At 44.5% G+C, this 12,279-nt stretch overlaps 1 protein-coding gene across 8 annotated transcripts in view; it reads left to right on the forward strand.

The window, feature by feature from the left end:
• AFF2 (AF4/FMR2 family member 2) overlaps window positions 1-12,279 on the forward strand; it is a 452,543-nt gene that overhangs the window by 426,119 nt on the left and 14,145 nt on the right. For all 8 annotated transcript variants that reach the window (XM_042973735.1, XM_042973737.1, XM_042973739.1 and 5 more), the window contains 4 exons: window positions 331-553; window positions 5,243-5,538; window positions 6,074-6,137; window positions 9,269-9,405. In XM_042973735.1, the coding sequence (XP_042829669.1) occupies window positions 331-553; window positions 5,243-5,538; window positions 6,074-6,137; window positions 9,269-9,405 (720 nt within the window). The remainder of the gene's footprint in view (window positions 1-330; window positions 554-5,242; window positions 5,539-6,073; window positions 6,138-9,268; window positions 9,406-12,279) is intronic.

Below are 12,279 nucleotides of genomic sequence, written 5' to 3' on the forward strand. Positions count from 1 at the left end.
GCATTGGATTTTCCATAAAAATCTAATTAAGAGGAATCTTGAAAGGTTGCAAATATCACACTGTAGCACCCTCCATTAGACATTTACATTTTTCATGGAGTTCTGCTTCAAAGACATGTGTTTATTCTTGGATACATACATTTGCATTTATTTATAGTTATATCTCTCTATAGATATCTATGTCTATGTGCATTTTTATATATATACTCTTCACCATAGGCAAAAGACCATCAACTAAAATATCACTTAAGTCGAAAGTACCAGCAGCATGGGAAAAGCCACAATAGAGAGACAAAACTTTATGACACCCTATACTTTTTGTTTACACAGGAACAATTCATCCAGGAGAGCAAATAGAAGGAAAGAAGAAAAGCTGTTTCCTCCGCCACTTTCCCCACTGCCAGAGGATCCTCCACACCGTAGAAACATCAGTGGCACCAATGGTCCCTTTGGTCAAGACAAAAACATCCCTGTGATTGGACAGATCACCTCTACCAAGCCTAAGAGGAGTGAAGGCAAATTCTGTGCTACTTTCAAAGGGATATCCGTAAATGTAAGCATCTTGGAAGAAATATTAGAATCATCGGGTAGAAACAAGTTGACCCAGCTTATCTAACTGGACGTGACCATGGGGGGATGGGCGGAAGAGGCAGAAGATACAAGCGTGTGTGTGCAGAAACACACAAACTCTCCGTTATTTCAGATCTTGGTTATTCTAACGTAGGATGAATTTTTCATTCCAGTCTTACTTAACCAAACAGATTATTATGCAGAGACTCGGGGCCTTGGATATCCTTTGGTCCAATGCTTTCATGTCTTGGCAGTGGGAAGCTTCCAAAATACTGATCACAGCATCTGGCACGGGGTAGGCACCGATCATTTAGTGAACACGTGGATGGGGTGGGATTGCCCAAGGTCACTGAACTGGGGCTGGAACCCTCAGTTACATCTTCCCATCACCCAGCTTAGCATGGGTGAATTATGCTTAAAATAGTGGCTGTAAAGGATGGAATTTAAAAGATGAATCTGTTGCTAAAAATCACACAATTGTGGTTCTAAGCCCAGCCAAAGGATTATCCAGCCCTTTGGATTTTCTGCACGGCTGCTCCATTAGCATAGAAAATTGAGACTCTGTATCACTTTTCACATCCGCCCAGTCTTTCCATCTGTCTCAGGTATACGTACCTGAAGCACAGAAGCCACAAACAGTAGTGTCATCAGTGAATATTAACGACCAGTGCATCTGCTTTTCCATGTATGTGCAGATGTAGCGTCCATATGCATCTAGTCTCCTTTCAGTGTAATATAAAAACGTAGTTACGTGAAAATCAATGAGCTTTCGAATGTCTTGATGCCAGCCTGGTGGACGCTGAACCAGAAGTGCCCGTTTACCACTCCCACAAAAAGCCATGAGGCCTCTGAGCTTGAAGGACCCCGACATAGAGTCCTCCGTCATCTGAGATGGCTGCCATGGCATATGTATCTGGGCAAATATCTTCGCCGGTGTAGAGAAATTGTTGTTATAAAATAGTCCTTTTCCATATGAAATTTGCGTGTGTGCACACACACCAACGTAATATTTGTATTCACATTTAAAACTGCTGACTTTGTTAGAAATAAGCCATCTAGTCTCAACAATAATTATACTATCCTATTTTTCACACCTTATGTAGGCAGCTGTCTTTGTACAGGGCCTGGTATATCGGCACAAAGAATCAGGTGCTTGATACAGTTGTGGTTATGACAATGGTACCGCTCACAAGAATCTGCAAAGTCATTTCTACAAGAACTAAAAGCAGCTAGGGAAACCTGATAAGTATGGTTACTTCTTCACCTAGAAATGGATTGTCCTTCTTAAGAAAATCACTGGAGTGTCCCATGGTAGTCTCCCATGACTGACTACCCATTGCCTCTTCTTTGGCCATTCGTTCTCTTTGCGAATGGCTTCAAAGCCAGAATACTAGTATATTTTTGCCCTAGCCTAGGAGTTAAGATACTTGGTTCATAGTGCTAAAACTGCAGTGGGTTTTCTGTGGCGTTGGGCAAATTATGAAACCTCTAGAGTCCATAAAGTGAGTGCATTTGACTAGATGATCTATAGGGCTTCTTCCAGCTCCCAACGTGTTTTCAGTTTTGTGCTCTCTGCGTCCCCTGTATTCCACATTTGCATGAAGGCTTATTTATTGAGTCAGTGGATGGCTGAGCGTGGACAGAGGACATGTTTATGTAACTTACATGATCATGGCTGAATGAAGCCATTTCCAGTCCAACGTGCCAGGACTGACATCAACGCCATGTGTGCAGTTGGATGTGGTGCTTCAGAGTTCTTGTCACATATCTTGGCCGTAGAGATGAGTGGGACCGTCTTGGGCTGACTCCACTGTTTGGTCTGGGCCATCTGGCTTTGGCAGTAGAAACATGGAGTTGGCTTAGGAGTTTTAGAAGGCTCCGATTTTTTTATGTGTTTGGGTTGAATAAAATCCATGATGATTTGTCAACTATTTTCTCCCTATCCATCATAACAATTTTTAGATGTGTAGCTCTCATTAAATTCATCTCAGCAAGCTCTTGGCGGTAAGAATTTTTGATAATTAGAAGATCCTGGATCAAGTAGAAAAGATACACTTTCATGGACATAAGAAATGTTCACATTTGGCTTCTATTTTTAATTTTTTAATTTTTTTAATTATTTTTGAGACAGACGGAGAGAGGGGGAGAGAGAGAGAGAGGTAGAGAGAGAGGGAGGCAGAGGATCCAAAGCAGGCTCTGAGCTGACAGCAGCGAGCCTGACGCGTGGCTCGAACTCATGAACCGTGAGATCGTGACCTGAGCCGAAGCTGGACGCTTAACAGACAGAGCCACCCAGGCGTACTGACTTATATTTTTAAGGTGACCTTTTGCCTTTTGACTAAGGCAGGTATGCATTCATGCACTCAGCAAATTACTGGGAGCACAAGGCTGTGGGGCAGGGGGTATGGGGTACGGTAGCCATGTCATAAATCAGAGATGGCTCCAGTGTTCAGAGAGCTCTCAGTGTAAGGGAAGCAATGAAACATGTGCTCAAAGAGCTAGAATATAAAATGGCTGTGGTGATTGGTGTCATAGAGAAGGGATTGAGACAGACTTCAGATCTCTAAAGGGACCAAGGAGGATTAAAGCACTTTTGGCTGTAGACAGGAGGTGGTTTTCTTGGAGGAGAAGGCATTTGTTGAGCTGCACCTTTGTAGATGAGTACGGTTTAGAAATGAAGGGAAGCAGATAAACAAAATGGGATCTGTCCATACAATGGAATATTATTCAGCCTTAAAAGGGAAGGAAATTCTGACACATGCTACAATAGGGATGAGCCTTGAGGATGTTATGCTAGGTGAAATAAGCCAGTCATGTGTTTTACCACAATTTTTTAAAATTAAAAAGTAAATTATCATAAGGCAAAAAAAAAAAAAAAAGTAACAAAGGGGAGGTTCTTTCAACTATAAGACTACACATGAACCAAAACAGGACAGTGAAGAAAGTGAGATGTGTTCAGTCTGGCGGAAGTTCCATGGGAATGAGTAGTGGGAGATAGAGTGAAAAGCTGAAGCCAGATCTGGGAGGACCTTACATGCCAGCAAAGGAGCTCAGCCTTGGGTTCGCATTTGGATGCGAGGCAGTGAAATGCATTGGAGCTTTGCGTAAGGAGCGCCGGCTGGCCGGCAGCAGATTGAGAGTGGATTGGGGAGGCTAGCTCAGAGGTCAGGGGTCCAACCAGGAGGCTGATGGTCTCAGTCAGAAGCCACGAGGACCTGCACTTTGAGGCTTCAGAGGAGGGAGGGACAGACTTGGGAAACACTGAGGAGATGGAATGAATAGGACTTTGGAATTGATTGGATAAGGGCAATGAAGAGGAAGAAATTAAAGATGAGATACAGCTGTGAAATTCATTTTATTCTGAAGCTCTTTGCAAAAGAGTTTTAGGAACATTGTCATTTTTTGAAAGGAAAGAATTTACAGAACTCCGGTATATAAAGCTGATTGAGCAGAGCAGCTCAGATGGAAGGCAAGGTCGGGAGACACTGGTTCCAGTATTCCTACCCCAGGGATGACCACAGTGCCCTTACTGACATGGAGAAATCCAACCTTGGTGACACGGAAGACCATCTGCCATTAATGGAAAGAGGGGACTGCTTTGGTTATGAAATTGGTTTCAGAGCACTTTGAGGTACTAATGTGCCATCTTGGTGGTAATGATCCAGAGGTGATCACTGCAGGTCTAGAGCTCCAGAGAGAAGGTAAGATCGAGGTTTCCATTTGGCAGTAATCTGCATGTTGTCAAATCTGTGCCAATGCATACACGATTGGCAAATCCTGCCAAGGTCAAGGAAGCAGAGATCTGAGGAATGAACCTTGGTAGATACCAACCTTAGGGAGATAGCAACTCAGAAGAGCAGAAGGAGAAAGAGGTCCCATGGCAAAGCATGGCCAGAAATAGAACAGTCAGGATCATCCCACCATTGCCAGGTGGGGAGGGCGGAGTCTACCGTGTGAACAGGGCACGTGGTCTCGTGACACATACTGTCACAGGATTATAAATCTTGCCTCCTACTTTCTTCATCTGGATCCCACTCTTTTTGTGGGCAGTGACAGTTCAGAGTGAAACCCAGAAGTCTCTTACCCATTTGGGTTTTGATCTGGTCGAGCTGTTACCATCCCAGAGGCCCTCAGGTGACATAGACACAGACATCAGTCAAGACCTCAGTGAACAAAAGGGCAGCTTCAGTCTTGGTCCCAGGCTACAAGGCCTGGTATGCTGGTATTTGCTGCACTGAATTTGGTATTTTGCAGAGTGACTAAGGTACTTATTTACCCTAGTGAAAGTTCTGGGCTGTTCCCTTATCAAAAGTATACATATCAGGTTCACCTCTCTCTCTCTGTCTCGCTGTCTCTCTGTTTGTCTCTCTCTCTCTCTCTTGCTCAGTTCTCTCTCTCCTTGCTCATCTATCTTTCTTTCCCTCCCTTCCCCCTTCCTCCTATCCCCACCCACCTCTCCTACCAGATTTGCCAATGGCTGTCTTCATGGGGTAATGGGGCTTATGTAATCACAGTGCCTGACTAGCTTGGGGTTGGTGTCGTCACAGAGAAGAAGCTGGTGATATACCAGGGTCACGTATTTATCCTGCAGCTGTACGCATTGTTTTCTTTTCTCTTGCCTTGTTTCCTAATGTGCTTGACATTCAAAGTATATCTTTGTCTTTTTTCCCAGGATGGAGACACTCCAAAAAAGACCGCGTCTGCCACCGTCACGGTCACCAACACTGCTATTGCCACTGCCACTGTCACTGCTACTGCCATTGTCACCGCCACTGTCACGGCCACTGCGACCGCCACTGCCACAGCCACTACCACAACCACTACCACAACCATTTCCACCATCACATCTACCATCACTACTGGCCTCATGGACAGCAGTCACCTGGAAATGGCGTCCTGGGCGGCCCTGCCCCTTCTGTCCAGCAGCACCACCAACGTCCGGAGACCCAAGCTCACTTTTGACGACTCGTATGTTGTTCCCCAGTTATCATGGACACGGTGGGGCGGGGGGTGGAGGCTTTACGGCTTTTCTAGCACCTTCCACGTGTCACCCAAAGTAAGACCTTGGCAGTAGCTCCTCCTCCCCACGCACAGCTTTGTCCCCACCAAGAAATGTCTTCGGCCCATTTTAATCATGGAGCTCTGTTACCGTTTCCAAAGACAGGTGCTTAATTCTAGGTTGCTTTGTCCCCCTCTCTTATCCGCGTCCTCAGATGGAACAGTGTGTCAACGGCAGCCAGGTTCGTTTGGGTCTGTGGAATGTTCAGACCATGGAATGCCTGGGTTAGAGGGGCAGTTATTTATCCTAATGCTCCATTACACACTTCACGTTCCACTTCTGGGGATATTTCCAGGCTGGTTGTCATACAAGGGAGGGCATTCACCTACCTTTTTGAGGGCATTGTACTGGAATGGACTTATAGCGAAATAATCTGTGATTCTTCTGGCTGTCGGCAGAAAGATGAAACATTGGTTGCTGAAAGAGCTCGTTTCGTTTGTTTAGGGTTCACAATGCTGATTATTACATGCAAGAGGCTAAGAAGCTAAAGCACAAAGCTGACGCACTGGTAGGTTTTGTTCCTCTCGTTGCTTTCCTCCCACTAAGGTGTTATGCTTTGAAGGGGAACCAAGAAGGCACTTTACATACGAGTCAGAGTTCCTCGCTGCTCTGACACAGGGAGACTGGGGCTGGTCGATTCCTCACAGCATAGTTCCCAAGTCCTTGAGAGAGTGTTGCCCTGCCATCATCCATGTTCTTGCTCTTCCTCCCCTTGCCCTAACTTCAGGAGCTAAATGGCATACGCTATTGCTATCTTTCAAGTGAATTTTCAAATGACTTTTGAAACTGCCCTGGAGAAAGTAGGAACCCCCATTGGTCCCAATAAATCAGGACCAGTGTGGCAGAGAGGTTATAGAAAGCTGGTTAAGTGGCCTCAAAAATGGGCTTTGGGAAACCCGGGTGTGTAGAAAAACCTCCGCCCTGTGCTGCATCGATCACATGTTTCCAGAGTGAGGCGTACAGCCAGGCGAGGACCCTACACAGAGAAGGGAACTTCTGTCATCTGGATTTCTGAGGACGCATGGCCCCGCTGCCTCCAAGGGTCTTGGCCACCTAGATCAACCATGAGCTCAGCCTGTTGAGTTGTTCTGACTGCGCCTCCCAACAGGGGGCGTCAACCACGTGTTACAATTCTTTGGGGGCCTTTAAAACAAACATGATGCCCAAGCCATACCCCAGACAAATGGAATCAGAAGTTCTGAGACTGGGACCCTGGTATGGGCATTAACCCTCTCCACTGTCCTAGAGAAGGCTCTCAATGGTATCCTCCACCATGGCATTGGGTCCACCCAGGACTTAGAGGACCCGCGGTGTTAGGCCCTGGCAGGGCTGTGACTTGTGTCAACACCAGCTGCATCTGACGCTTCCCTGTTTTCTGTCAGTTCCCCACCATGGTCCAAATTGCTCAGGTATTGTCTACAGCTAACCTTTCTGTGGGGTGAACCGTCCTTTGAAAACTATTGTCCTCTGCTCCTGCAAATGAAAAAGACAAAGCAGGCTCGGGTCCAGCTGCACCAGAGATGCTGGGGAGACGGTGCCCGTGACCATTGTATGGGGGGCCGGTGATATGGAAGGTGTGTCCTCAACTCCGCAGCAGCACAGAAGTGCTCTGGGGTCGACCCTGTCAAAATCAGGGCAAGGGAGCACATAAACGTTCTCTTGACAAGCTGGTCCGTGGGCTCAGGAAGAGTGGGATGTGCAGAGGAGACCATGTGGGTGAGATTTAGAAGAACTGAGAAGCATCACAGCCACAGAGATACATACGTGTGATTAAGAACTAATACTCTGTACCTTCCACTGTCGTCTTTATGTGTACCCCCAAAATCACTCTTGGTCTAAGCCATTTAGAAAAGGCATTTTCATTTGTGGGGATTTCATCCCCCACATGGGGGCAAAAGCCAGTTTTGGGGGGTAAAGTAAAAAAGTCAGACATTGCAATGGTGTGTGACCTGCCCCCCCCCAGGCCACAGTACATAAAGAGATAATGAATATATTTTTGGCATTGAAATTTCAGTGGAGCTGTGTGAAAAAAATATCTGAAATAGCTCCCTCAGTAGCCAGAGGTGAGGTAGTAATGATGGAAAAAAGGTGGAGAAACACCCATCTAGAGGAAGATATCTTTGCTAGGCTTATATCTGTGTCAGGGCTAGAAGCCCCTCTGTAGTTCAAGCCCCTCGTTTCATGGATGGGGAAACTGAGGCCCAGGAAGGGGGCGCGACCTGGCCACTGATTGGCACTATGGCCATGTAATTTTCCATGTGGACTTCAGTTTCTTCTCTTGGAAAAAAAGAGAGGTTTGGGCTAGGAGATCTTTAAGCAGCCTTGCAGCTATGGGTTTGTGAATGAAAAGTCACTTTGAAAACTCAGGATGTAAAGATTAATTTCCCCATGGGAGAGTCAGTTGGAGCTGGATTACCTAAGGAAATAATGTTGTAAGGCAAGAGAAGAAGGAGATAGTTTGCATACACACACACAGGTTTTCATCAAACCACTTTGAATTTGGTTGAAACCAGTATTTTCCCACAACAGCTTACAGTAAGGAAACCACAGAATTCCTGCGGTATGTAAAAGCCGAAGAACATTTGTTATAGAGTCACTTACAACAAGCGATTGTACTTAATCCTTTGCTAGAGACAGCCTCTCTGCCATTTTGAGAATTGAAACCTTCACAGTCGCAAGAAAATATTTTGATAAAAGGTATACAAGAAAATTAAAATAACTAAGTCTGCATTATACCGGTTCTTTTCCATAAAATTCCGTATTAGTGGAATTCTTACATGCCGCTATCAAAAATTGAAAACATTAAACACTGTTATAAAATACTCACTATAAAAGTGTCATATATAATATTCATTACACATAAAAAAGAAATCAGTATGTCTAAGTCAGTTTAATCATGACCATTATCAGGGCTAAAACCTTTTGCAATAAAATTTTACTAAACTAAAATATTTAGTAGTGCTATATTTTTTGGCTTTTTGACACGCTGTTTCAGACCATCATTTACAATGAAAGTGATGTGATTATTGTCAACAGTCGCACTGAAGCCTCACATTTGTCATGACAATAGCGTCAATTTGTTACCCTTCTCCTGGGGTGGGGGTCAACGTGCTCCCAAAGAGTTCCAAGCACAGACTGTACGTGGACTTGGTCCAGGAGCCTTACCAAAAACAGAGTTCATTGCAAGCTCTGTCCATAGGACCCTGCAATGACCAGGCTAGTCCATTCACTGCATAGAAACTAGCCAAGGCAGTGATTTGCATGCCGGGCCACTAAAAAATACTGACAACAACAGTACCACAAATATATGCTAACACCACCACGACACGCGCGCCACCTTGGCCGCCTTTTCTCTTCTCAACCAGCGCCAGTGTCATGACAATAGAACCTTAAATCAGCTGCGTCATTGTCGATACAAAGTCACACATCGACTCCCCTTTCCATCGCGGGGCCTGTCCTGTGCCTTGGGGAATGTGTGGCAGTCTCTCCGGCCTCGTGCTCATGACCAGAAATATCTCTGGACGTTGCCAAATGTTCCCGGGGGTGGGGGGTGGAAAATTGCCCCGGGTTGAGATCCACTCCTTTATAAGAGGGAGAAGAGAGGCAATATCGTGCTCACGAGCCATCTTCCCGTTTCAGTTTGAGAAATTTGGCAAAGCCGTGAATTACGCCGACGCAGCCCTGTCGTTCACCGAATGTGGCAACGCGATGGAGCGCGACCCTCTGGAAGCCAAGTCTCCATACACCATGTACTCTGAGACCGTGGAGCTCCTCAGGTTCATGGCCTTTCCAAAGCCATCTTCCTAAGCTCGTCTCCCTCATAATTAGAATCTGCTGTGTTTTCCAAAAATATCATTTCCTCCTCCTAATGGTTTGTCCCGTGCATCTTCTTAGAAGCCATCATAATTAGTTCTTACCATTTGATTAACGTCATGGAAAATTTATAGTTGATGGACACTGCCTTGATAAATGACCCCCTTCAGAGGTTATAATGTGAGTGTTATAATTTGCAACCTTCATAAAATTAAAATGGAAACATGGTGGGTGGAAGTGAAGTGTAATAATTTTACCATTTGGCATTGACACTTGCCTTTCCAAAGCGCAATTCAAGAAAGGTGGCACTATCGGGACTCCTGTTATAAACCATGTTTTCTAAGTATTTCTGCCTCAGTTATTAAAAAGGGGCCATGATTACGGGCGCCTGGGTGGCTCAGGCGGTTAAACGTCCATCTTAGGTCAGGTCGTGATTTCGCGGTTTGTGAGTTGGAGCCCCCGCATCGGCTCTGTGCTGGCAGCTCAGAGCCTTGAGCCTGTTTCGGATTCTGTGTCTCCCTCTCCCTCTGCCCCTCCCCTGCTCACGCTCTGTCTCTCTCTCTGAAGAATAAAATAAACATTTAAAAAAACTGTAAAAAGGAGGGGCCGCAGAGTTGACATTTAAGGCCACAGGTGCACAGTAAACTTCCCATGTGTCTGGAATTTCAGGGAAACAGACAAGGTGGTAGCAGGGGGAGGGCCTCTTGTTGGTCTCTATGGAGGAGAATTTGTGGGTAATCAGAAAAATTCCTGGAAGAAGGAGAAAGAAAAGAAAGGCCCATCGTGGTATTTTCCGGTAACCTGCAGATATTTGTAAAATAATTTAATCCACTTCTGAATAGTGGGAAAGCACCATCATTTGCTGGATGGAGTAAATAATTGCCTTTGAGATTGAGTGATCCATTCTTTACCTGATAGGTCCTTATTTCCGGGTCACCTCTGGCTCCATTAATTGATTATGCTGGGCCTAGTTTTTACTATGTTGCATGTGTCTGCATAAACGGTTACAAATCTGAGGCCCTTGTAATTAAACCTTCACACAAACACTGGACACGTTTAGCATGCATATTTTCCCAGAAAAGCACTCCAAAAGATCAAAAGAGTGTGGACTATTCTAAAGAAAAAAAAAAAAACTATGCTTGCATAGAATCAGATGATTAAGTTAAAGCCACAAAAGTAAGGAGATTATGAGGACAGCAGCCTCACCTTGCCAGGCCAGGCAGCCACCTTCCAATTTTCTGTGTTCAGAGAAGCATGTGAAGTATCTCTCGGACTTACTTTATGCTCTGTGAAAGCCACCACTGCCATTCTGTAGCTTTTTAAGGGGAAATTGATTTCTCAGTGTATTCGAGGCTGCCAGTGATTCTTCCAAGATGCACAAGATGAAAATTCTCACAAAACTTATAAGGATTAAAAATTGACGGGCAGGGCACTGGGGTGGCTCAGTCAGTTAAGCTTCTGACTCTTGGTTTCATCTCAGGTCGTGATCTCACGGTTCATGAGTTCAAGCCCTGCATCGGACTCTGCTGACAGCGGAGTCTGCTTGGGATTCTTTCTCTCTCCCCCTTTCTCTGCCCATCCCCCACTTGTGCACATTCTCTCTCTCTCTCTCTCTCTCTGTCTCACTCCCCCCCCCCAAAATAAATAAACAAACATAAAAAAAATTGAGGGGCGGGACACGTGGGTGGCTCAGTTGGTTAAGCGTCTGACTCTTGATCTCGGCTCAGGTCGCGATCTCAAGGGTTTGTGAGATCAATCCCCGCATCAGGCTCTGTACTGACTGCACAGAGCCTGCTTGGGATTCTCTGTCTGTCTGTCTGTCTGTCTCTCTCTCTCTCTGTGTTCCTCCCCCCATCTCAAAATAAATAAACTTTAAAAAAATTGAGGGGCAATATTAGTGAAGAAACATGGAGAAAATTCATGTTCTCTATCCTTCCAAAAATGCAGACTTTAAAAAAGGCACTTTTTAAATTAACAAGAAAATATAAAAATGCTAATACCTAGTGTTAACACAAACACACACACACACACACACACACACACACACACACACTAATGGTGACCTAGGCCTCTCCTTTGCTGGAAACCTCTACAAATGAGCATTCATACCTTTTCAGCCAGTAATTCAACTTCTGGAAATTTGAATTTCTTGTACTGAAGGAAATAATTGCAAGAGTAGAGCAAGTTATCTGTATGGTTTTCAGTTTGGCATATATTATAGTACACAATTAGAAGCAAACCAAATAATCAATCACAGAAGAGTAAGTAATTACACTGTAGTACACTCAACAGAATTCTTTGCAGCCATTGAATTGCAACAATGACGGAGACTATGTAGCTACATGAAAATGTTTATAATACAATGTTAAAGTAAAAACGAGCTGCAGAATTATATACACACAACATTTCTGACCATGAAAAGCATGTTTCTGCTTGTGGACTAACCTGGAAGGGAAATGAGATCATAGCTGCAGTAGGGTGAAATTATGGGTGTTTTCTATCTCACTCTATTTTTCTTTCTAACTCATTTTCTTTTAGGAAAAAAAACATGCTGTCTTAAAAATATAAAAGCAGAACATATCTTGTTCTTGGTAAAAATGCAATGTGAATCTTTGAGTAATATTTATTTCCATTAGAAAACAAGTCTTTTTCCATAATTATGTAGCAAAAAATATTTTTTTCCAAGCACAGCTGTTGTTGTCTTCTCATTATGTGATAGTTTGTTCCCCCCAGGAGTAGATCTCAGTAGAACCTGGTGAAAGTCAATGGAGAATGTATGCACGTTTTTTGTTTTTTAAGTTTATTCATTTATTTTGGGCAGGGGGTGTGAGTGCATG

This window comes from Panthera tigris, chromosome X, assembly GCF_018350195.1.
Source record: "Panthera tigris isolate Pti1 chromosome X, P.tigris_Pti1_mat1.1, whole genome shotgun sequence".
NCBI classification, from domain to species: Eukaryota; Metazoa; Chordata; class Mammalia; order Carnivora; family Felidae; genus Panthera; species Panthera tigris.